Below are 26,335 nucleotides of genomic sequence, written 5' to 3'. Positions count from 1 at the left end.
CATAGATGCAAAAACTAAGCGAAAGCAACGGCAAGGAAAGGAATATTGCACCACTGCTGGGCACAGACGGTTGAGTCACGCAACGCGCAAACCTGGCTGTTATTAAATATATTCGTAGAAGGCATACGTTATAGCGACACCCGCTGGCCAAGCCTGGGTGCTAGCGCGATCCATCAGGGGAAAAACGCGGTAAAACGAAAGTTCTGGCGTACTTCTACATTTCGCTAGAAAAGTTTCGAACGAGGCTAGTTGGTGATTCACACGGTCATACATCGCTGCGCTTTTGAAAAGCTTGAACACATAACAGGAAACCACATAAAATATAGGTGCTCAAACTATCAAATGAAATTTTATTCTGGTATACATACATATACCTATAAGCTTCGGACATCAAAAAATTGCCCAAAAGCAAAGTCATATATACAGACGCCGTGCGTAACATATTGTTACGTGCTTTGTACGCACGGGGGGTTTATTTACAGGGATCGGTCCAAACAGGACTGCGGCGAAGCGTACTAACGTTCCTCTGCCATTGCTCGTCTTTCTTCTTCACCGATCTACCCGACCGTTCTTCTTCATCTTCCGTCGACGTTCTACGAAGGCGCGTGACAATATCATACGACCCATCTTTTTTTTTCTTTTACTATTTCAAGGCTTCTTGCTTTTGTTTAGATAGTGTCCCTGTTGGGTCGTTTACACTTGGCCCTTCTTTTCCAGATTCAATGCACTGAGTCCTCGCCGGGTTGGCGCAGTGGTTACGGCGCTCGACTACTGTTCCCAAGGACGCGGGATCTTGGGAGTGTCTTGGTGCGTAAAAAACGACTTGTACAGCATGCCTTTCAGTGACTTTTTTCAGTCTGTGCGATTGTGCACAGATGTATGGAAGTACCACATGCCTCTTTTTTATTCCCCTCTGTCTAGGTCGCTTTTATTTACTATCCTTCAGGCGCATTCTCTGCCACGAAAACAAGCAGCGATATCGGGTAACCAGCTTTCTCTAATCTGACAGCATGCGCGCTGAGACTAGATTACATCTTGTGGCTGCAGGACTTATTAATAGCCTGTTCAAAATAAGACATAACCCTGCTTGGCGTGATCACATTTGTGTGGTCAAAGTCCTAACGCAATAAGCCATTCTCGCTGCGCGTTCTGTAATCACAGCATAAGAGGGTCTCCAGAGTTAAATAAAACCAGGGCAAAGAACTGCAGGTGGCTATTTTCGGGAACTTCATATGTAAACGTAAGCCGTGGATGGTCTATCTATAGTTGCTCCAAAGTTTTCCCTACCAGGCCGGTAAAAGCCGGGTTCTTATTTGCTCAGACTAAAAGGTCATCAACGTATCCGAAGCACTATGCAACACCAAGCGGGGCCTATGACCTAAGCTTCCTGTGCCCTCTGGCAAGGAAAACGTCAAAGAGCACGGAGACTATAGTGGATCCTAGAGTTTGTTCAGATCAGTCTGCAGGCATTCTCCAGCTTTTCGTTGCCAGGTTTCCGGCAAATTTTTGTTGCCAAAAGGCGCGCCTGATTTGTGTACCTTAATCGTAAAAAACACTGTTTGAGGGTCAGCTTCTTGCTGTCCATCACTTCTTTTGCAAGTTTATCTAGGCCAATGCGTTCGGATAGCTTGCAAGCTTGGTTCCGGTATTCCTTGAGCTTCCTTTCGTTGAGGTGTTTTTGTCGTGAAATATTTTAAGACCGCTTCAAGCACCTTAACCTGATAGTGGCCAGCTTCTACTATGGCGAACAATCCTGTCTTGTCTGACACACGAAGCTTCAAACTATATCTACGAAGATCAACCATCTTCTTCACATGCAATAAAGAATCTTTTGTCCTTGCTGACTTTGCTGACCTGGTGACACCGTTGCTGACTTTGACTGTTTTGGAGGAATTTTTCGGCGTCCGAAGCTTATGCTATATGTATGTATACTGAAATAAAGTTTCAGTTGATAGTTTTCGCACCTATGTCTACCCTGGTTTGCTCTTCTATGTACAAGTTTTTCAAAAACGCAACGATGTATGACCACGTTCTACTTTTCCTCCATGCCATTATTTTACAGATCTACCACGTCAGAAGCGGTAAATCTGCTTAGGTACTGGAAAAAGTGTCACCTTCATATAGCTCTCGAGCTGAAGTCGAGCGGTCAGCTACGATGACGGGGCCTATGTTTGCCAGTGCGATTGCGGTAGCACAGGCGTCAGCTCCCCTACAGCACTCACACGCGGAAAAGGCGAGAACCGGCACCGATTTCAAACTTACATTTCAAACTCGGGTTATAAGCTCACACCGGAAGCGATACATGGAATGGCACTTTGCTACGCTTGGATATGTATTTAAGGAAAAACAATGCTTATATCGTAGGAGAACCACAAAACATGAAAGAGATCAGCTGGAGGCCGATTATATAGGAACGATTGAGGGGTTCTGTTCGACTAGACACCATTTTGCGACGGCAAGACACGAAAAGTACGAATATGTGCTTTATGTAAGATCTCGTATTTTATTGGGGATAAAAAAGTGTAACAGGTGGATCAAAATAGCTCGTCAGTCAATCGCACTCATAGCGGTAGGTTCCTTACCAGTTTTTAGCAGCTTTCAGAGAAGTTGCTCTCAGTTACGTTCGGAGCTCCCAGTTCACTCGGCTTGAACTGAGCCTCCACCCCCGCCATCATTTTCAATTTCAGTCTGCGAATAGCTAATTTCTCGGGGTACGCACAGCCGGCCAAGCGGGCGTCAGTGCCTGCAACTTCCGCGTATCATTTAAAAAAAATAGCAAGCATTGTTAAAAAAGAAGCTGCGAGAAAAGATATGAGCACGAGAAAGAAAACGTCGTCTCTTTCTCTGTATCGCCTACGTAGCGGTTTCTTTCTTGGCGGTGTTCGAGACAGTTCCGCCTAAAGCAGAAAGTATAAAAAGAAACGAGAAGTGGCGCACTTATAGAAGACTGATCGCATATTTCACGGGCTCTCTTCACACTAACACCTAAAGTCGTTCTGGAGCGAATGGCGACTTGTACCGGAACGGAAGCGCGGCCACTCACATCGGTGCCTATGCTGAGCGGAATGGGGAGGAGGACCAGAGGTGTCGCCGTGGCCAGGACAGGCTTGAGAGCTTTTTTCCATCTTGGAACGGGTATCTTGTCTTCCATGCTGGAAAACACAAAGGAAAGAAATCAGTGTGAATACTCAAAGATGCATTGACTTTGACCCCCCCCCCCCTCCCTTACACACACACACACACACACACACACACACACACACACACACACACACACACACACACACAATATTGCAGAATCAAGTAAGAAAGTATACCACGCGATGACTCTTCGAATATTCACCAGCATGGTGCGGGAGACTATAAGCAGCCGGTGCTTTTAAAAGAATATCACGTAAATTGCGCAACAGGGGTCTTGTCTGTAAGCAGCTAGAAACATAGTGGTTGTTGTAGTGCACATGACAACAAATGCCTTCCGACCGTCATTCAAAACATTCAACCGTGAGGGGGGAAATGTTTAAACTACGCCTTTAAGGCTTAACGCGAAAGCGTTAGTGGTTCCCTTCGTCTGCGGGGCAGATGGATACATGCGTAAATGCAGTTAGCTACTCGATTAAGCACTAATCTCGAAATACATACTCGTTAGCAAACAGTCGTAAGCGTATCTTCTCACAGAAATATAAATCTCAGCTTGAACCAAGCCATATGAACTAGAGTTAGCTTGCCTTATTCAGGGTCCGATTTCCATCTCGCATATCAAAGGACCTGCCCGTGATGACAGCTCGTCCACATCATGTGCTCCCGTGACCTCACGCATCGACGACCAGTCAGATTAGCAAAGCTGTTTCTTCGGCTAGTCGGTGGAGTTTGCTCATTTTGTGAAGCCTGAAGTGCAAAAAAGACAGGGGCGTGTCTTTTTTTGTCCCTCACATCCCTGCCTTTTTTGCGATTCAGACTTTGCCAAAAGGAGCGACCAGTCAGTGCCTGGTGGGCAAAAAAAAACAGTTTCTTGAATTTTGCCTGCTTCCTTGACGAATACCTCCAATGGATCATGGAGAACAATCTTAACGCTTTCTTGAGGGGCGCTATAAACATAAAATTTATTTCACATTCAGCTAATGAACTAGAGGTATACTGCCGTGCAACGGCTTTATAAACGTCATAAATGTCCCCATGGGATTACAAGCAGCGACAGCAATCTATGTCTTGTTTACTAACTCCTCAGCTAATGGTATGACGTCTGGAGCAATAAATTGCCACATAAATGACAATCTTCCAATATGCAGGACTACTGAGAGTGTCTCCTGTCCTAAAATTCGTATGTTCCCATTTACCGTCTTTCGACGTATTAATCATGACACAATAAATCCCTTTAGGGCAGCGTTATCAAATGTTAACTGAAATATTGTGCAAAACAGAAGGCCCAGGAGATGCTTACAATACTTTTATTGTCATATTTAAATCTATTTACGAACAATGCTTTCCCCTTGCAACATCCAAAAAACCCCGCAGAGCTCGCAAACCATGGATAACCGCCGATTGCCTTAAAATTGATAAAAACAAAAACAAACCTGTACGATCTCTTTATCCTATACAGGTCATCGGATGATCCTGTACAATTCAAAGCATACCGGAACAAAGTTACGTCTTTTCTTTGTCAGGCGAAAAGAGAATACATGGAAAACTCTTCAACCAAGATTTATTAAAAAGGAGCGATCTTGTGCGGCAGAACATAAACCGAATTTTAGATCGAGTTACAACTGCTACTAGTGCACTTGACATCTTGGTGAACAATGAAAGAGTGAGCGAGAAATAACTAGCCGATGAGTTCAATAACTACTTTGTGTCCCAGGCAGTTTTCAGGAATATTAGTTCTAATAACGTGAAGTGCCTTGACTCGCGGATTGTTTCCAGTGCACTCTTATCTCCAACCATTGCTAACAAAATCGAAAATTTTATCCTGGCTTTACGAAACAGCAAATCGCCTGATATCTATGACCTCAAAACTTGGCCAGTCGAACATGTAGCTGATGTAATCAGTCCAATGTTGGCATATATTTTTAAGGGTTGTATTGAACATGCAGTATTCCATAATAATACAGTTTGCCAAAGTCACAGTCATTCACAAAGGTAGAGATCGGAATAATCTGTCAAATTACCGTCCCATATCTATTTTACCTGTTTTCTCAAAGTGTTTTGAAAAGATCTCGTTCACAAAGATATTACGTTTTTGTGACAAATACAACTTAATAACGCTCAGTCAGCATGGTTTTAGAAAGCATTTCTCGACAGAAACTGCGTTGGTAAAACAAAAAGCTAACTTTAGAGTTTTTTGAGCGGAAACTTGGCATATTCTCGGCATATTCGTTGATTTTTTAAAAGCATTGGATTGCATCAATCACAAAATAATGTTGGCTAAACTCGACGACTACGGTTTCCGCGGGCAGTTTCTTTATATATTACAGTCCTATTTAGATTCTCGATCACAAGTAAAAATAAACAATGAGCTATCAGATGTCAAGCACGTGATTTCTGGTGTACCGCAAGGTAGTATCTTGGGACCATTGCTGTTTCTTATTTACGTCAATGACGTTGTCTGTATCAGTAATCTACCAACGTTTGTCACTTATACTGACGACACAGTTTATTTTTCAGAGCTGCCCAATTGATAGATCTTGAGAAATAAGCCTCAAAATACCTACAGTCGCTTCTAGAATGGTCTCAAATAATCTTTTAAACATAAACACTCAAAAAACGAGAACTGTGCTGTTCAAGCCTCGAAACAAGTTGACAAACCTGCCACCACTCTATTTAAAGATCGGTGCGTCACACATCCAAACGGTCTTGGCAGTAAAAAGCTTAGGCGTTATTTTCAACCAGAATTTGAGTTGGAATTATCATGTTGATATGGTGATATGGTTACCAAATTCTGAGCTATACTCTCCTGTATCAACTAAATAAATAGTCTGAACTAATGTAAAGATAATGAAAAATCGGTTGCTTATGTTAGCTCTTTTTTGTAAAAGTGGTAATATGCTATGTACCACTGTAATGTCTCTGTAGGGTGTGTCGGCCTCGTCAAGCCTTTCCACTGGCTTTTTGCATCTTCAAGATGTTAAATAAACATTATTCTATTCTTATGTCCGTAGCCGACTACCATCTCCAGGGGCGTGCCGGTGTTTCTCGTTCATAACGCCGGCAACGCCGACGCCGTACTTTCCGGAAGGCGCACCAAAAATATGGACATCCGCTCTAAATTCGGTGTCAATTAGAAAGCCCCGCTGACCATCGCAAGTGTGACTGGCGCAGGCTCTGAGCTTAGAGCTCAGAGCCTGTGCCTCATGTAGGTGAAAAAAAATGGCTGAGGCTTAGCTTGGTTAAGCCTGGTCAGATACGAAGCATATTGATTGCTAAACTCGGCTTTCCATGGTTACACTTGGCTAAACTTTTCTTTTCTTGGTTACACGTGCTTTTACACGCTTTAAACTTGGAATGCACAATGCTTTCCCATCGCATAAAACTAGGTAATAGCATGACTCGTTCATCTCTAATCTAACTGTGTTACTGACACGCACAACGAACATGTCATCCCCCAAGCCAACGATACTATGTAGAGGCTTAGCCAGGTACACATGCAAGAGTTTACCAGACGTTTCGTTAACACAACACAATACCAACGACCGGTGCTCCACACACTAGTTATGTGTGGAGCTCTAGACGTCAGCGTATCACGTGGTGTGACGTCACCATACCACGTGGTCCGCACGGCGTGCAACCGCAGCCGACGGCGCGAGCTGGACCCCCGTCTCTCCCCTGTCGTGACGTCAGCGTATCACGTGGTGTGACGTCACCATACCACGTGGTCCGCACGGCGTGCAACCGCAGCCGACGGCGCGAGCTGGACTCCCGTCTCTCCTCTGTCGTGACGTCAGCGTATCACGTGGTGTGACGTAGCATTCCACATTCTTTGCACGGCGTGTAACCGTCACGAAGGGCTGTGGTTTACCTCTAGCAATATGCTTCGCATAAAAACAAGTATTGAAAAGGCGCACTCTGTTATGGCTTCCTTGGTTCGGGGTTTGGCTTCCTTTAACAATGTGATCTGAAGCTTCTCTAGTCAGAAGTGCTGAAATAATTGCCATAAGGCGGTATTCACCTCTCCAACAAGAGCTCCCTTGGCGCCGCTATATAGCTAGCAGGACTGTTCTGTGCATCTGGCGTAGCACGATGTAAGTGACCGGAAAATTGGTTTGCAACCGTCAAGAAAGGAGACGTTCTAGCCTCTTGCCAGCCGGATGGAAAAGGCTATAGATGCAACGTAATGCTTTTGCATGAAATATTTTCTCAGAATAACGGATTACGCACATCGTCTGGAGAATCCTAGCCCAGCAGAGACAGGCGCAAATTGCGAGTGATGCAGCGAAATGCAAAGCTACCCGCGATATCAAAACACGCCAAAGCACCCCACGTGCATAGAATTGTTGCGCAGCCTCCCACCAGGGCACCTCTTTACCCTGCCTCCTTCATTCCACTACTACGCTGCCTCTGTTTTTTTTTTTTCTCTCATAAAAGAACGACGTTTGCGTTTATCGGTTTCCTGAAGATGCAGTTTCATGAAAATGTGATCCGCAGGTTGATCAATTAAGTTAAAAGGAATGCCAGGATTCCCAGTGCTGGGGACGCACCCAATTGAGTTTCGGGCAACACCGCCAAAACAGAAGTTTGCTAGCGACTGGCGAAACTGCCTCTGCAAGCTGAAGGTGCGCTGTCTTCCTCGATCTCTACAGTGAACTGACACACCCTAACGGGGAACGTCTCAGCTGCCACTGTTGACATCACTTGGGACGCGCAGGGAAGATTTTGGGACTTATTCTTGCATTCGACTCCTTTTGTGTAGATCCAGTCTGTAGGCAAAGGAAAAAATTAGGATGTCATTCGGTACAGAGTTAAGCATATCTGACGCTCTCATTCCATAGCGTCCGGATATAAATTTCCAAGTTTTAGCTAACGCCCTCTGGTATGAGCCTCTCCTGACGTCCTGCGTCAAGCCTATAATCAAGAAAACGTAGCGCAGAAAACAAGTATGGAATGAGGAGAACACACCACGAGCACGAACTTGCGTCTCAGTGTTATTTCACCCTGACATAGAAACGCTCATGCGTAGCGCTTCATCCATATCGCAGAATGTTTGCACAAAATTGTCAATGATTATCTGAAGAAAGTACCATGCGTAGGTTCACAATACAACGGTTAAATACAGCATAAAAATAAACTACAATGGAAGTGTACACTCCCTTTTCTTTACAATGAAAACAAAGGCATTGGCCCCCAGAAAACGGTAGTTAGAAATAGGGATTTTGAAAGCAGGCTGAACAACGCAGTGGAACCTCAGAAGTGTACTAGTACCGAGTTGGTCTCTGTTTACGGAAAAGAATACGTGTTTATCCGAAGAAGCGAGCGAGACCTTCTTCCCTTAATAAGTGTGTCACGCCCCCCCCCCCCCCCCCCCCCCATTATGTACACTTCTTTTCTCGAATATTTTAGATAATTTTAATGCTGCATTTGAACAACGTCATGCCAATACACAAGTGTTGTATTCTTCTTGTAATTCTTAGTAATTCTACGCAGACCTTCTGCGATGTAAATGATTGCTGCGCATGGGCGTTTTTATGTCGAGCGTGGCGTGTTCTCCTCTGTCCGTCTTCATTTTTAGCACAAAGCAATTTCGTATCATGCGTCTCCAAATGACCCGACGCTCTACATTTATGCGTCACACGATGTTTTCTAGACGATCATACACTAGAAATACAGCACCGACTGCGCCTTTAATGTCACAAAACTGCTAAACCAAGCACATTTAAAAATTTTCAGTGCGCCGCCACAACATTTTTCGCTTACACGATGCAAGCTTGTCGTAAAGAAAATGGGACATGTTTGTAGTAGAGCCCCTTCTATTTCGAAAAAGACCTTCAGTCGTTCAACGTTGCGTTAGATGCAGATACATTTATCGCGGCCTGCCTCCACCAGTCAGCTCACTTGCGCGCTATCTCAGCCGACCACCCGCAGAAAGCGCCTTTCCGGTGCGCGTTGCGTTGACAGGAACTGGGTCGGCAGACTAGAGCTGGCAATCGAAGGCCACGTGCCCAAAACATCCGAGCAAAGCGCTGGCTGCGTGAACTTCCGAGAGGCTTCTCTTTAGCGGAAGGATGGAAAGACCGCAGATTCTGAAGGCCGCAAACTGACATCGATGTAAAACCAAAACAAAAAGAAAAACCCAAGAGAACCTGATATACAGGTTGCAAGGATAATTTGTCACTTATCAAAATCCGCCATTATGAATGTCATTTGCGGAGTTTCGATGTTTGGATATATATCCAATATATATATATATATATATATATATATATATATATATATATAGTACTTTTGTGTACGATTATGTTGTTAACGTCCTGATGGCCTCTCACAGAGAAGGCGCATTTTCCATTCACGCGCTACCCTTGACCTTAAGAAAGAAAAAAAAAAAAAAACGACACGATCGAAGCTGAGCGGGCGGGCACTATAAATGCTAATCACACACGAAAAGCCCCAGAGAAATATGTTCCGGCATTCATTCGTCTCTATCTGATCTCACCGTTTCCCTTCTCTGTGTACCAATATGTCTTTCTTGCTCGGCCCATTATTTGATGATTTACACCTGCAGGCGTCCTCGAAACAGTCTTCCCATTACGTAAGCCAGACAATGGACAACGGACCTGTTCTGGCCGACGGACCAAGCGTCACGTGACATCTCACTTGCAGTCTAAGGTCTGCACCAGGTCCGCGGACCGGAGCAGATGATAAATGTGAGCATATTTTTTTTTTTTTTTAGGCAGCTTACCGCGTACCTGGCGACGTCTAATAACGGAGTGGGCTCGTGGGCGCCCAAGCAAAGCGCACAAGCTAGCCCATTGCAACAACAAACGCTAAGCAGGTGTTTTAAGATAAGCAGATAGCATAGGCAGTGTGTAGATTGGCGGCGTTTTTATTCGAGTAGCGCCTGGCGACGCAATAACTATAGTGTACTGCATACAAGTCCCATGATGCCTTTCATCGTTTGCACGGTATCGTTAGGGGAAGACGTCGAAAAATGTGGGGCCCCAGCCACGTCATGAAAACAGAACGCTAGCAACACCGGATGCCGCGAGCTTGTCGAAGAGAACGCGGCGGACGACGGGCTGTAGAGCCGCGCTACCCCTTGTTGTCGCTATAGGCTACATCGTTTCCCACCGAAGCTACAGGTGGCGAGCTTTGGAATTGCCTAGTAGGCAAGTTTATTGCCGATGCATTGAGATATAAAGGTCTATCTACTGTCTCGCGAAATTCCGAGAGCACTCCAGAATCTGCAGAGGAGAAATGCGAAAGTCTGAGCGTTGCTGCTACGCACGCCCCGCCGGGGTGGTGCAGTGGTAAGACGCCCGACTACTGTGCCGGAGCTCCCGGGTTCGAACCCGACCGCGGCGGCCGCGTTTCGATGGAGGCGAAACGGAGAGGCGTCGTGTGCTGTGCGATGTCAGCGCACGTTAAAGATCCCCAGGTGGTCGAAATTACTCCGTAGCCCTCCACTACGGCTCCTCTTTCTCTCTTTCCACTTTCATTCCCACCTTCCTCCCTTCCCTTACGGCGCGGTTCGGGTGTCCACAGAGCAAGTGTGACAGTTACTGCGCCTTTCCCTTCCTGTGAACCAATTTAATTTTGCTGCTACGCACAGTAAATCGGGCGCCGCTTGTAGAGCTTTTGAGCAAGGCCCAATGTTCGTGCCGCACAGTGGAAATTTTCCTTCTTGGCACGCGTTCGTTGCTGTGCTGGGAGTGGGCAGTACACTCTCGCTCCTGTCGAGTGGCATCCGCAATCCCGCGACATTCTCATTCAACTTGATTGTTACGTGACCTTGTCATGTGATACTCTCATAGTCACGCGACATACTCGTGCAACTTGACTGCCACATGACGTGGTCGTGCGACGTAAATATCGCAATACTGGGAATTTAATTAATTTATTTAGTTAATTAACTTATTACTATTTTAAAATTGTTGGAGATCACTGCAGCGACCCGCATTGGAGCAATACGAAAACATTGAAGCTCCTTCACACTCGCCGGCTCCCGTTGCTTTACTCGGGACGGCGAACGTTTCCTGTTGCCGACGCACCGTTTGACAATGCAGACTTCACATCCATACTGCAACGTATCACGTAAGCATAATCACACAGTGCATTACAACACGCGTCGACAGCAAGGCAACGACTAACGCAATCCAAGCGGAAGCGGAGGCGAAGAGCACGCCGCCACGTCTCCCATGGCGTAAGGTTGTACTAAGGCATGCCATGGTATCACCGGGAACGACGGTTTTTTTTTTTTTCGTTTTTTTTTTTAAGCGTGTCCCATTTTCCCAACGAGCCGCCATTCTTTCCCATCGAGGTGCCGCCCACTCTCATGACGTGGCGCCTTGGAAGGATACGTCATAACATCACAGGCGGCGGTCCCCATGGCAATGGCATCGCTGTGAGGTTAGCACGAGCACATATATTTTTGACATTTTTCGGCAAACGATGTCTTAACTGTTTTTTTCCTTAACTGATACTAATTAATCACTTTCTAATAAATTTCAACCCTTTGTTTGTCTTCTTTGTACTTTTGTTGTCACAATTTCAACGTCTTCCGACTTCATCATCATCATCATCATCAGCCTGATTATACCCACTGCAGGGCGAAGGCCTCTCCCATATTTCCCCACTTAACCCGGTCCTGTGCTAGCTGCATCCACTTGACCCCTGCGAACTTCTTAATCTCATCCGCCCACCTAACTTTCTGCCGCCCCCTGCTACGCTTTCCTTCCCTTGGAATCCAATTTGTTACTCTCAGTGACCATCGGTTATCCTCTCTTCGCACTACATGTCCTGCCCATGTCCATTTCTTCTTCTTAATTTCCACTAGAATGTCGGTAACTTCCGACTTAGTGTGACGTAAATACCGCTTTGCACGTCGCCGCGCAATGTACATGTTTGCACTATTGCGACAACTAATTGATTTTGCCTCCAATTAATTACCTAATAACTCCACATCAACCAAACTTGGTATCAAGGAAAGTTTTTCATCTACCTCAAAACCGGTCTTTTTTTTTTCTAAATATTTCCTGGACGACACAACCGTGCTGACGACTTTTAATGACATGAAAGTGCGAACAGTCACTTATGCTTTCGCATTAATAACACATTAGGTAAATCAATTACGTATTGCTATTTGTCGTATGCTGCCGTTGTCTGTCCATGACACTGACACCTGCATCAACTTATTACATCAATTAGCTATGAAATATTTAAAACTAAATTTGGTTATCATTCGTAACACAGTATATATTAGGCACCAAGTAATCCTTTTCACTCTATTACAGTATGTTTCACCAATGCTTTCTCTCAAATTGTCGATCGGAACATCAATTGCATCAAATCGATTCAGTTAATTAACATAATTACAATTGATCAACCTCAATAGTAAATGTTACACACTCATTAATGCACTACACAACACCATTAACCTTTTTCGCGTTCATCCATTTGAACGGCGTTTTCATGCCGACAACTTTTGCGGACACTTTTGTAGCAAAAGCTTCACAAGGCTAATCAACGCCGCATTTCGGATAAGCGTCGATAGTCACTACTGCGCATGCGCTGTAATCATGGCAGCTAGTTGCTCTGTGCCACAGAATAAGGGAAGAAGGGAAGACAGAAGTGGGCGGAGAAGAAGCTCGTCAAATGGAGCAAGAAGATTTAGAAGAAACCAAGAAGAAGCGAAAGGCACACGAGGCTATCAGCGGCGCATTTCGGGGAAGCGTAGCAAGATTCGGAAGACTCCAAGCAGAAGCGCTGCATCGCCATCACACCATACGGTTTGCAGCCAGTGCATTGGCGACAAGAACGCTCTAGTCAGGCTTTGTGAACAGTCCGTTCAGTAGCTTTCATTAGAATTCAACAACAATAATGTCTGAAGTGCGTTCGGCCTGCTTTTCCTCCTCCCTCATTACATGCTTATCGCGTACGCTGAGCCTATGCAGCCGCCGATACCCAGGCTCGTCCGTGCGTGCCTACTCCGCTTACGAAGATTTCCTCCACATTAGGCCCACGTGACGTGATTTTGACTTCATTCGAACCAGATAAACGCAGAGCTACTCAGCTGTCAAGAAAAGTTTGCACACAACCAACAACAGCTGCTGGTACAGAGCCCGTCACCGTGCATGGCATGACATGCGACGAGTGCACCTGCTACTCGCTCATGTGGCATGACCTCATGACGTCACATTCACGGGCGACAAGGTAGATGATTAGACAGATAATTATTAGCATGCCCTTTTTTAACAGGGTGGTGAGACGTGTCACTTAGCTCGTAATATGTTGAGTGCTCAATATTTTTAGGTTAAGTGATTATTTCCTCTGCACAGTCCAACACTACTCTCTTGAATGTTCCCATCAATCCTCAAGTCGCCTCTTACTAGCTTCTGCTGTTTCATAATCTAGCCTGCCACGAATGTCCCGAAACCTCAGTGCTTCCCGAATCCCTGCGTCGGCGTCGTGCTCTGGTGGTTGAAGTGCCTTACATTCTATAATAATATGTTCAATCGTTTCCCTGTTTTGCATGCAGCAGCAGCAAATGTCATCTGTGCTGTCAAAATTTTGCCGGTAGCATTCCGTCCTCAATCACCCAGCCTCGAAAAGAGAGCCACTACCTTTGAATTTGTCAAAAAGTTTCCTTTTGAATTTTGGTCTTAGCGCTCGGCCATGCCACCTACCAATGCGCCTGTCAATCCAATGACGTCACTTAGTGCGATGAAGTAAAACACTTTTTGACCAACCAGCGCTCTGCCATCTCATGTGACCCTTTGACGTCATCACTGCCACAAATTTTATGACTAACCACGTCGGCTTTTTTCATGATGAGACTTTTATTGCTATTACGTTAAAACTAATACAGGACTAGAAGCGAGAAGATGACGGAAAAGACAACTTTACATACACAAGCACACAAGAAGTATACGAAGACGACCTGCAAATGAACTGGCCTGTATGAAAGCCTGCTTGGTCCTTTGGTTGATTGTCCTGATAACTGCTAGCGAATACGGCCAAGTTATGTGGTCTCATCACAGCACACATGCCGGCGACCTATTTCGTCCATGTCACTTGCCAACAATTACCTGCTGATGCACCTGCCAAGGAGTCTCGTATGTCACAGAACCTGGCGACCAGTCAGAGCTTATTGGACACGTTACCTGCTAACTTTTGAAATGCCTGACATCTTGCACCTGTCAAATGACCAATAACGCTCCATCACGCCGCCTGCCATAGCACCTGCTAAATCAGCAAAGTGGCGTGGTCTGATGGTGTGTCACCTTGGTGGCCAGTCATCTCACTACCGTGGCACCTGCTAAGGGTAACTGTCCTGTCATCTAGGACATACCACTTGTTCTCCAGATAGCACACAACCTCCGACCATTCAGAACTCGAGCATATAACGAGACAGCTGCCGCAGTACCTGCAACTCGACTGTCATATATGTCACTCGGCCTCTGGCATCACGTACCCAAGGTTTCGACAAATCAGTTCTCGGCCATGGCACCTGTCACAGCGCCTGCCAGCACAGCCATGTTGTTTGTCTCTTGGCGTCACGCACCCCACCGACTAATCATAGCTCGGTCATGTCACGTGACGTTGTGAAGTCAGCACCTCGGCAAATCAGCGAACATTTACGCCAGCATTGGAATCCTGGAATTTCTCTGCTCATGTGAACTCTAATCTGTCGCATTAATACACTTTGATTGGCCAATGTTTGGCTTTTCAATGTATGAATCCTGGAGACCTTTCAAGATGTATACGTCAACGTCTCTAGGGCTACATGCGAGGCTGCGAATTTTATGAAAACTGTTGCGGCCAATGAAACACATTGCCACTTGACGCTGTGTTCGCACCAACCGACCGGAAGTAAGCCATGTTGCTACAGCTGGCAAATGACACATGGGTAATGCCGTCGCTCTGCGATAAGAAAGCAAACACTGGCAAATATGAGAATCATAAAAAGATACCATAGGTACGACCTGAAAAAAATAAATTTAATACTGGTGTCATACTCTCAGGTACTATCGACAACAAGGCTGCGGGAATAACACTGAAAGCTAGGTATACAAAACGAGCAAAATGTAGAACAGTTACGAGAGAAAAGGTTTATCGCGACTGTCGTACAAAACAAATACAAAAACAAAGCGAAACGAAAGCCCCAAGTCCCTTTTTCAAGGATTTCACTCTTTTACCCATTAGTAAACCTTATGGTACCCAGAGGCACTGGGGATCGAAACTATCCCCTTCTGAATGCCCCACGGAAGCGTTACTGTAGCATTATCAGACGCGTTTCGAGCAGCAGCCCTTTTCCCTGGCATATCACCCTAGAAGATTCGAGCACTAGGTATGTGGTCAACTTGCATCTATCGGAAAACCCGTGGGTACCCGACGTAGTGTGAGGTGGGCGTTCTACAAGAAGGCCGCCCACGCCCTGCAGTGCCGAGGATGGGACCAGGCGGAGACAGCGCGCGCCCTTTCAGAGCCCTTTGAACAGGTATACGTCTAGGCTAGTACGTTCATATTCTGCTAAAAGCATAAATTACACCGTATCATAACCAAACCGACGGCCAATCACGGACAAGAGAACTCGCACCCACTACAAAGGAGGTTGCACCACTTTCTCATACACAGATGAGCAAATAAACAACGGTTTAATTTGCTCATCTTGCCTAATAACGGCCGCGGCTGGGTCCATGGGCCACAGCTTCTTAATTAAGCTCCAGAAAATGTAAAGTAATGACTAACTACAGTAGAGTACAGAGCTTCCCACCTCAAGGTCCACGACAAGATACCGGAGGCCAGTACAACTGCTGCCGGAGCGTGCTGTCAGGCTCGTTCCACAGGCATGAGGAGACGGCGCAACTACCGAGGTACGAGCTACTGCAGTACACGTTGACAACGGCCTCTCCGGTTTCCGCGTTGCCTTCATTGTTTCCCCCTTTCCATTCTCGCGTTTTCTCGCGATAACTGAGGACCAAATATGCCCCTCGGCGTGCCGTCGACACTCGATCTACCTGCAGTTTCCATTCTGATCTCCATTCCCCGACTGCAACGAGAGAACTCAGCGGAAGACAGGCTGGTACCGTACCGGTTCCACGCCTTACGTTACAAAGCTTCCTGCATTCGTAGAATACCTGATCGACGAAAGCGAAGAGCCGGTTACCCGACACTGTAATTGTGAGAAGACGTCTATAAAAGAACGGAAATTTCTTCGTGTTCTTCGTGGCAGAACGCTTCAAGTACGCCGATAGCTGCACCGAAACACCTACTTTCTCGTTCGTCGCGCCACAGTAGCTCCTTCGACAACTACCGGCAATCGCAATATTTTGAGTTAGCGCTCCTCTGAGTGAGTGCAGTGGCTACCGAATTGTCGACTTCGGTCTTAAACTCGAGCACCAGAGCCTTGGGCGCAGACATATTAACTGGACATTTATGATCGTTGTAATGCTAATTCAAGGGACAGTTTGAACGCTGATACCAGATAGGGCATTTAGCAACTTTAGGCATAGGGTGCCTTTTGCTGAGATAGTCGGAGTAATGGGCGTAGTAGCCATGAAACGTGGGGAAGGAGGTAAATCAGTGGGTCATGAATGGTGACCTAACCATCCATCAACAAAGGCGGGCATCCAGCGCGACACACACAGCAGTAAAGAGCGGCGAAAGGAAGGCGATGGGGGCACTCGTGTCGTCATAGTGTCGCCAATGTGTTCAAGTTGTAATTCTGGCAAATCAGCGCGGCGGATTGTCAACTATCATGGGTGACACCACACCCTTCAGACCGATCACCTTGACACCTCGTCATCACGCCACGTGTGAAGTCCCTTCGTGTGCTGCAACGACACTGATGCCGCTGAAACGAAAAACGTCCCGTTAACAGCTGGTACGGTAAAAGCACACGCATGCGCACTGACGCCTTCCGAGCAGTATTCCTCAGACGATGCATGCTTAGTGCCATACATGGCATTCTCCCGCAAAAAAAAAAAAAACTGCGAGCTATGAGGCCGTGAAGCAAAACACAGTAGGTCACTGTCGAAAGCGTTATGAGTGAAAAGTTTCCAGATTCATGAAAAGCGTTTCTCGAAAAGAAAAGAACTGGTCATAACGCCAATATCTGAAATCCCTGTTGATTGAAACGACGAAACATACACTTAATCGCAACGCCGGTAATCTTCCGCCCACGTACGCGAGATGCCTGGGACGATTAGTGCAACGCACTTAGGCTTCGTATTTTGAACATTCCATCCAGTGAACAAGGCTTCCGTGTGAAAGCCGAACCGTCTTGTTTTTTGACAATTACCCTTTTGGTCGGCGCCCCTTAACCCTTCAGTAGGGCATACTGGGATTCAGGAATCGTAGTCATTAGGCAACAAATTCAGGCGTGGATGGGTCCGGAACTTCTGGTGTCTTCTCGCATGAAAATCTGCAAAACATTCTTGTTTGCAAAGCTTGATTACGTCCTACAAGCTCTACATTTTGCGAGAAAGGTGCAGATAATACGCATAATAATCGCAACTTCGTTATGGTACTCGCAGTGGCAACCCATGCGTCGTGATAACCTGCTTTTTTTCTCTCCGCTGCTCTTTAACGTTGTCCTCATAGGCCTCCCAGAGAGGCTCAATGCCGTGGATGGCGTACGCCGCGCCATCAACGCGGACGACATTATACCATCTGGTCGTCCCGGGGCAGCCTAGGACAGATGGATGGGGCCCTCCAAGAGGCTGCCTCGGTAGTAGAGAATTACGCTCGAGAGTGTCGTCTAGAGTACGCTCCGAAAAATCAGACCTTTTGCATATTGCCAAGCCCGAAGACCCAGGACAAAGCATACACCTTTACGTTACGTCATTCAGATACCAGAGGTGGACACACTTCGGGTATTGGGTTTACAAATTGATAACCGGGGTAACAATGCCACGGCCCTGAAAAAATTAAAGTCCACCTGTAAACAAATTAGTAGGATGATTGGCAGGATATCCGGCAAGCGCGGTGGACTTCTTGAAAAAGAAACCGTTCACCTGGTTCAAGCGTTCGTCGTGTGGTGTACGTGGCGCCCTACACCAAGCTGAGGAGGAGCGACCAAGGTACCCTCGACGCGATGATTCGGGCGGCATTTACAAAGGCTCTATGACTCCCGGCCAGAGCGTCTACAGAGCGCCTGCTCCAACTTGAGATCAATAATACAATAGGGGAGCTAATTGAGGCCCACAGAACAAGCCAAATTGCTAGGCTGTGGGTGACCAGCCCCGACAGGCCAATTTTCCGAGATCTCAATCTCCCCACCACAGAAAACAGGCAACGACAGGCCAGTTTTCCGAAACCTCAATCTCCCCACCACAGAAAACAGAGTGGACATTCCGGAGGTGTGGAAAAATACTTTGACGGTTAGGCTGCTCCCCAAAAACACGAATTGGGAGTAAAATCAGGGGAGGCGTGAAGCTATAGGGCAAAATTTATACATAATATCTATGGCAATAAGAGGCACATATAACGTGGATGCAGCTGTTCTCACCGAGGACGGCATCTGCACCATTGCTGTTGTGCACGAAGGAAGGCAGGTAAACGGGCTCTAGGTAAAAACTAAGGACGCGCTAATGTTGGGGGAAGTGGCGATTGCACTGGCCGCCACCCACTCTGACGCAGCGTACATAATGTCGGACTCGCCACAGGCCTGCCGAAATTACGTCCGGGGCAGAATAGCGCCACTCGCCCGCAGAATATTATTTGCACATACGAGCAATTCAGATTCGACTACTATAGTAAAATACAGATTATATGGGTGCCAGGTCACCACAGGGTGGAGGGGAGAGATACCTCTCACGCGGCTGCCCGAGCATTCCTCCCCCGGCGTTCCGCTCAATCCTCCGGTTCTACCGAGGCAACCATACCAACCCCGCTCATAACTTATACGGAGATTACAAATCATTTACGCCTCTGCAGGAGGGAACTCCCGAGACCCGTCAAAGGTCTCGACAAATCTGAGGAGTGGCACTTTAGACGGCTCCAAACCGAGTGTTTTCCAAATCCCGCCATACTAAAACACATGGACCCAAAATTCACGGGTAGGTGAAAATTCTGCTGGCAGTATGATGACCTATACCACATGGTGTGGGCCTGCCAGCAAAGTACAAATATAAAAGTTTAAAACAGCCAACTAGGGATGGCTAGGAGGCAGCCCTGTCCAGCTCGGACCCGGAGGCCCAGCGTGCCTTGGTCCAGAGCTCGGGCAGCGGCGGCGGCCAATGGCATCCAAGAATAGGGTCTGCCACCCAGCGCCACAACAATACGCACCTCACTTTCCCAAGTAATTTCAGTGTAAATCAATTTTTTCTCCTCCTCAGTAGAGTTTGGCGGGTTAAGTCTTGTTGCTCGTACACCGGCTAGTTTCACGTTTTAATTTCTTTTTCAAATTGGCAAACCATCCCTTTTTAGTATATTTTTATTAGGCTTCTTGATTCTCACTTGCCTTATCTATTATCACTGACTGGAAAGGCATGTGAAGGGACTCTATGGGGATTCTTTAAAGGGACACTGCAGCACTTTTTGCAAAAGTTGGGCTTTCAGTCGAAAGTCATAGTTTTTCATGCTGCAAACTCGAATATCAGATTAAAATTAGGCAGAAGAAAGCAGAAATAGCCTTTTTTTTTTTTTTTTCAGCAGAAATACGCAGCCTCGCGACGGGGCTCACCGCGGGTCGCGTTGTCGCCCGTGATTGGCCAAGACGTCGCGTGACGACATTCTGAGGACCGGGGAAGCTGCCGATGCGGCTCCTTCACTGCGCTGTGTTAATCGCAGCTCTCTGCGGCTTTGTGAATGTCATTATGGCATGTCATTTCCACACGAATGACCACCGGGATTTTTGCCGCATGTATCCGTACCAGATACGCCCACAAACGATGCAGCACTTCCGTTGTGGGGAGCGTAGATTTGGCATGAAAACTTTCTTTAATTACAGTGAGGCATTCTGAAAAGTAGTGTGAGCCATTATTAGCAGAAACTACAGGGCCCTCAGCGATACCTCGGCCCGCATATTCCTGGGAAGGAAGGGCAGCGAACAATGCCCTAGCCAACTACCTCCGTCTCGGGCCTCTCGCCCCGTCCGAAAGGTCGTTGTTGTGAAAAATGAACCCAAAGGTGTACCAAATCCTGCTTTGAATGCCAGTCGTGGTACCTTGGGGAAATGAAGAATTTTATAGAAAAGGTGAAGCAGTACACAGCTGCCACCAGACAAATGAACAATAAGCGAAGCGTGGTTGCAAAGCTCTGCAATGCGTACGAGGCATTGACAGGGCCATTGTGCTGGAGACCAAGTCAAATGCGCGCAGAATGCTGCTTGAGTCATACGACATTTAGGAGACGTTGAAAGCCTTTCCTTTTTATCGCACTGTCACAATACACGTTTAGTGAATTGACGACGGACGTATGTTGAAAACCAAGCTACATCTCCTCCGCACCCATACCTTCAAGGGAAAACCCTGTTCCGAAATGTGTTTTCTTACAAGAGCTTCGTCGTTTTCATTTCCAACTTAATGTGCATCCCCAAACAAGACAGGACTATGTAAAATGACGAGGCAGCAACGGGTGCAAAATTACAAGGTCATGTATGAACAACTTCGATGATTGATTGCTTGGACGCACTGAAGGAAACCTCGCTCTTTGCGCTCCTTATTTGAATGCGCCTATACCCAGCTTAGCGGTACACTCTTCATCTTCTAATAATGCTCCCGTAGCACGTGCCGTGCTGGCAAAGATCTCACAGTCTTCACAACCTAGCTCCGAAGCAGCAGTGGGCTCTTCTTAATCATCTGCTAGTTCGCAAAAATCATCAACGTGTGCTACTGATGAGTTGTCCATGTTTAGCACAGAAGCCATTGCGGGAAGATTTTGCGCAAAAGAAAAAACAGAGGCACGCGAATACAACCATGCGCCGATGCTGTCTGACCGTCCCATCATGAAATTGCAGTCCATGAACGGATCGCAGATGACTGTCCCGACTGTTTTGCACAAGGAAACAGAAGGAACCGCGTCATGGTTCAGCCATGCCTCTTTGTCAAAGCCCTATAGAAATCGCATTAGGAACAAACTGCATGTAGTCACAGTTACGCAAATGCTTCGAGTAAAATGCTTCCTTTGGTCGGCTTGAATTTATCTCTCTTCTCAGCAACGCCGCATTGCGCCGCGAGCTCTTAATACAATGGAAGATTACATCGTCGCATCCACAGCTGTTCGTGCATCCGAACACATGCAGAGCTGTGTTGTACCAGGTGCACAACACTAAGTTGACGTGTTTTGTACGTCCGAAACGCACGCAAAACAAGGAACGGCGCATGCCGGAAACCCCGTCCGTTGGCTCTGAATGCATCCGGCTCCTCACGGTGGCGTCACGATTGACGGAGAAACGAAGTTTCTCCCTCCGCTTTCCTCCTCTGTACCAGTCGCGCGGGGCGCGGGAAATTTGAACTGCGCGCTTTCAGTCGAAGATTGCGCACGTGTTTTGTGCATAATAAAAAAAAATTACTTCACAGGCATGATGAAGAAATAATCTACTTCAAAAGCCTATAGTATTGGTACATTTGAAAACCGCTGCAGTGTCCCTTTAAGGAGGTTGCGGACACCTTCAATTTCCTCCCTGTGCGCTTTTCTTTAAATTTCCTGTATAGCCTATACAGAAGACAGATGACCGAGATTCTTACTCAGTCTTTGTTCCCCATACATTTGTACCGACAACATTATCAGGAGGTTATTGACACAAGCGCTTAAAACGTGTTAAGCGCATGGGCATTTAATCTACTCCGAAAACGTTCTTTTCAACGCTCCCTGCTAAGGCACAGCTTCACGACAAGCAAAAGTTTGTGCCATGGTCGGTGAATTGCAGGCTTGTGTAACATGCCAAAGACCATTGACCACTTCTTTACTGAGTGCCCTGATGCTGTGTTTTTCCGGGACATATTTCAGCGGACGCTAAAAAAGGACATCGAAATTACACCATAAATATTCGTTTCCTGCCCGTTCGGAAGAACGGTGATGGGCCTTATGATTTGTTTATGTTGATGGGGCTATTCAATTTATGGAGAAACCGAATAATTTACCGTCATGCTGAACCACCCCGATCAACAAAGTCTACAGTCCGAGAGCAGTGCGCTTTGGTGTGGGGAGTATATGCTGCCCTGGAAGAGCCACCTAGTTGGCAACCGCGTCTCGATGCTTGTGTGTGCCTCACTGAATTTTGATACTTGTTATGATGGGGGGAATTACTGGGCTTTAGTGGGCATGCATAATGCAGCCCAGTGATTTGAGGAATGAGCTGTTTTAGTTTCTGCTACTCGGAACTTTTCCCATGAAATACAGAAAAAAACTGAGCCGATGTCATTGTGCGTTCGTGCCTCGACCAGCGAAGCTGACCTGTTCGCTCTGACGCGGGTTCGAAACCCAGTGGAGGCAATGTTTTTTGCGGCACAAATGACACTGGCGCATGCGCAGTACCTAAGTTGCGGATATGAATAACCTTGAAGTATTAGACAGCTATGTTTGCTGCACAACTTAGGATTCAACGTCAAATGTTCAGAGAAAGGTGATCGTGAGGTTTTGCATGGGAGAAGTAAAGCCTACGCCCAAATATCATTTAGGGCTGTACAGTACGGTTGTGAAAAAGCGCAGCCATGTGTTTTGTTCTTTTTCATACCTGCTGGAATTTCCTAGAAGGGACACAGAGGACAACCCTATTCATTTATTGCACCTAGAAAACTTTGATTCTCAGGCTCTTTCCGGTTACGATGACACCCCTGCAGCCGCAAAGACTTTTGTCGCCGATGAAATTCGCCAGCGTTCCGGTGTGAATGGTGATCCAGGTAGCCTACATGATGCGCGCCCAAACATCAGTGGCGGAGCATATGCCGGTCGGCGATGGCAGGACGTACATGTCGTTCTTGGTCTTTCCGCAGAGTGGCCTCTCTGCGATTAGAACATGGTACACACTAGATAAAGGCTAGCTTCAATGTGTCCCCAGTACCCCTTTAAACGCCGCGAAAAAGACATTACATGAAGTGTCCGTCGCTACGAAGCACAAATTCGCCCTTTTCTTGAGCTCATCTGCCAAATAAATTTGGTAGTCTTGGGCCTCGCATAAACGTCGTATCTATGTATTCATTTTGCATAACTAACTTTGCATTTGTTCGGATTCAAAATCAATTGCTTCTTTTACTGCAGAGGAGATATTGAAGAAAGGCAAAATTTGAAATAAAAAATATCAGTCGTTCGACATGATGGCAATGCGGAATATATTTTGTTAGAACTATATGTAGTGTGTCACTTTGATTTAAGTTATAAATAATTTTGTATCTCTTTCAAAATATTTTTATCAACTGGCTCATATTACATGAAACACCCTTTCCAAGAACTACTATTCCCATCAGAGTAAAACAACTGCCATTCCCCATATAGAAAGGGAGGTTTTAAGCACGCATCTTGCAATAGTTCAATCAATCAATAAAAATTTCTATGAACGCTTCTATCTCTTTGTCTTTGTGTTAGACAGCGCCCACCAATCATTTCACCACGCCGGAAAAAAGTTTGTACACATTTAAAACCAGTGAGTACCCGGCAGCACCAGGGCTCGAACCTGGTACCCACCGGTTTTCAATGCGTACAAGCTTTGCTACCACCGTGGTTCTCGGCTCTTTGGGGCGAAATGCTTTGGAAAGGGGTCGTACGTTCCGAATAGTTCCACCGATGGGACAGTGATCCGTTCCGCCATCAGGCGACAATAAGTCCGCCACGCGCGGCGAAATACCATTATGTGACCCTTTTTTGTTTACGTCATGCGCATCATCTATCACGACGCCATTCCTACATCCGATAGCATCTCATCATCAATCTGAACTGAATCTTAAACCACCTTCAAGGCTGAGGTGTTCGAAACTGATTTCGTCCCGAAATGCGCAGCGGGTGAGCGGAGCCTTTTCTAAGCGCACTCCACGAGAAAACCGGGCGCATGGCCGAGGGACGCTTGTGCCCATATCTACCGATGGGTGTCCGACGGTGGGTTTCGAACCAACCATCTCCCCCAAGCCGAGACGGACGCCCTAACCACAAGGCCATAGCGGTAACAAGAAGACGTCTCGCGCTGCACGAGTGCAGTTCGCACGGCACTTAGTGAAAAAAGCGGTCACTAAAAGCGCGATTCCGCTGATCACCGCAAAAGACTTCAGACTCAAAAACGAAGCCTTAATTCTAACCTTCACTGTAGATTAAACACTAATAAAATAGCTCTATTCCCTTAGGCACCCCTCACCTGCCACCTTCCCAAGAGGTAAAGAATCAGACAGCTTCGGGGGGTCCACCCATACAGCATCATGGAGTTACGATACTAACAAGACCGTGATGATATTCTGCAGCTTCGATTATATTCAAGTCGTGGGCCATTGAAGCAAGCCGACGACAATAGAGGACAGAGAGTTCACGGGAATCAACTGCGTGCCCGCTAGCAAAGTTCCGAAAGAGCTCTAGCAAGTTTCTTGTAACAATGATCACTGGCGTCAGCACCCACCGCTAGCTTTTCTTTCCGCTGTACATACCTGTGACAATGGTAGAGTTTTCCGGTATTAATGAAAGTTTTAAAATGATGTAAAATAGGTTACGAGCAAAAGCGGAGAGCACGGAGATCTATGCAGCCCGAATATTTCGCCTTTACCTTTCCGGACAAATCGAGAGCCGCGACAAAGCTGCAGCAAAGCGGCCACCTGTTGCGTACTGCATAAGAAACTCCCAACGCGAGAGATGAATGTGTGAATGAAGGTTTTGTGAAGCTTTGCTGCATTTTTGAATCCATCTTGAGGTAGACCAGCTGGGAAGAATATTTCAACTCATCGAAGCAGTTGTGATGCGGTTGAACAGGAATATAACACTACCCTGTTCACAGTAGAAAAGCTCGTACGCAGCGGTCTGCCACATCTCACATATATGATCCCACCAATAGAATAAAAGCTCTTTCAAAACAGAAACTAGACGCAACTAAGAATACTTGGAATCATTGCGCAAGGCCGGGCCACTGCGACAGAGAAAATTCGTGTAACGCTCCATCATCTTCCTACCTCTGAATACCAGCAAGGTATTGCATACTGCGTAGTACGAGAGCAAATATGGACATTGAACTTAACGACAGATTGATTACTGTAGTGAATGTCTAGCTTCTGAGCAAAGTGTTTTTCAAATGAGCTGATCTTACTGTGCAAGTATATGCGGTTAGAAGGTATATTAAGGCCCTCTCATCGTTATCACCAGCTGCACTTTGTTAAATCTGTTTTATATCTTCCTAAGCTCGTGAACATGGCCAATGTACGTATTCCGGCCGGAGAACTCTTGAAACGGCAAATTTCTTTCAGCCACCTGCACTGACACCGAATGTGAATAAAGAAAGACTGGTATGACGAGCAAAAAGCACCGCCTCTTTCACTCTACAGGCGACAACCCCACTAGCATCCGCAGCACCCATCAAATCTTCTAGCTGAAGATCCAACCAAAAGAGGGGGCTTTGTGCTGCTAACTGCTCATGAAAAACGGTAGCATCATCAAACATGTATTTGGCGGGGTTTACAGACTAACGAGCAAAGATAACACAAACGTGTCTCCTACCAGGTTAAAGGCGTATGAGCTTAAACCAATACAAATGTAGAACAAACAGCACGCAGAAAAATTCACAATGTAGCTTGCGCCACTTGCGAGTTTTGCCCGACGCATGTATCATTAGTGCCGTATCACGTCAAATATGGTGCGCACAGTTGGAAAGCCCGTGGGACCAAACTCGCTGGGACAGATGCCCGGGAAGTCATCGTACTCGGGGTTCATCACTCCGAACACTTCATCCAGGTACCTTTCATCGAGGGCTAACAAGTTTTCCATCGCATCTGCGCCGGTGGTATAGGCGATGACGTCCTCGCCTTTGCAGGCGAACTTATAGCTGGGCCGAAGGTACGCTGAGTCGGTCACGACGCTTTCTGTGCGCCACGTGGAGTCCACGATGTCGCACACCTCGGGCAGAGACAGAATTCCCGGAGTCTTGGTCAGGGGTCCCGGCGGGCCGTAGTCCAGCGGCTTTATGTTGTACGGTATTGAGCCAGTGTTCGCGCAGTCGGCCGGGTCAATTTTGTACGTCAGTGCCACGAAGGGCAAGAGGTGGACGAATGTGGGCCTGTCCGTTTGG

General features: G+C 46.6%; 1 protein-coding gene across 3 annotated transcripts in view; it reads right to left on the bottom strand.

Annotated features, from left to right (window-relative positions):
* The window catches only part of LOC146197671 (solute carrier family 13 member 2-like), a 124,749-nt gene that overhangs the window by 35,269 nt on the left and 63,145 nt on the right, over window positions 1-26,335 (bottom strand). For all 3 annotated transcript variants that reach the window (XM_084599581.1, XM_084599582.1, XM_084599580.1), the window contains exon 2: window positions 3,044-3,152. In XM_084599581.1, coding sequence (XP_084455707.1) covers window positions 3,044-3,151 — 108 coding nt within the window. In that variant the 5' untranslated portion in view covers window position 3,152. The remainder of the gene's footprint in view (window positions 1-3,043; window positions 3,153-26,335) is intronic.

The sequence above is a fragment of the Amblyomma maculatum genome, chromosome 3 (assembly GCF_055883805.1).
Source record: "Amblyomma maculatum isolate TAMU_Amacu chromosome 3, ASM5588380v1, whole genome shotgun sequence".
Taxonomy (NCBI): Eukaryota; Metazoa; Arthropoda; class Arachnida; order Ixodida; family Ixodidae; genus Amblyomma; species Amblyomma maculatum.
This window is presented reverse-complemented; position numbering and strand designations above follow the sequence as displayed.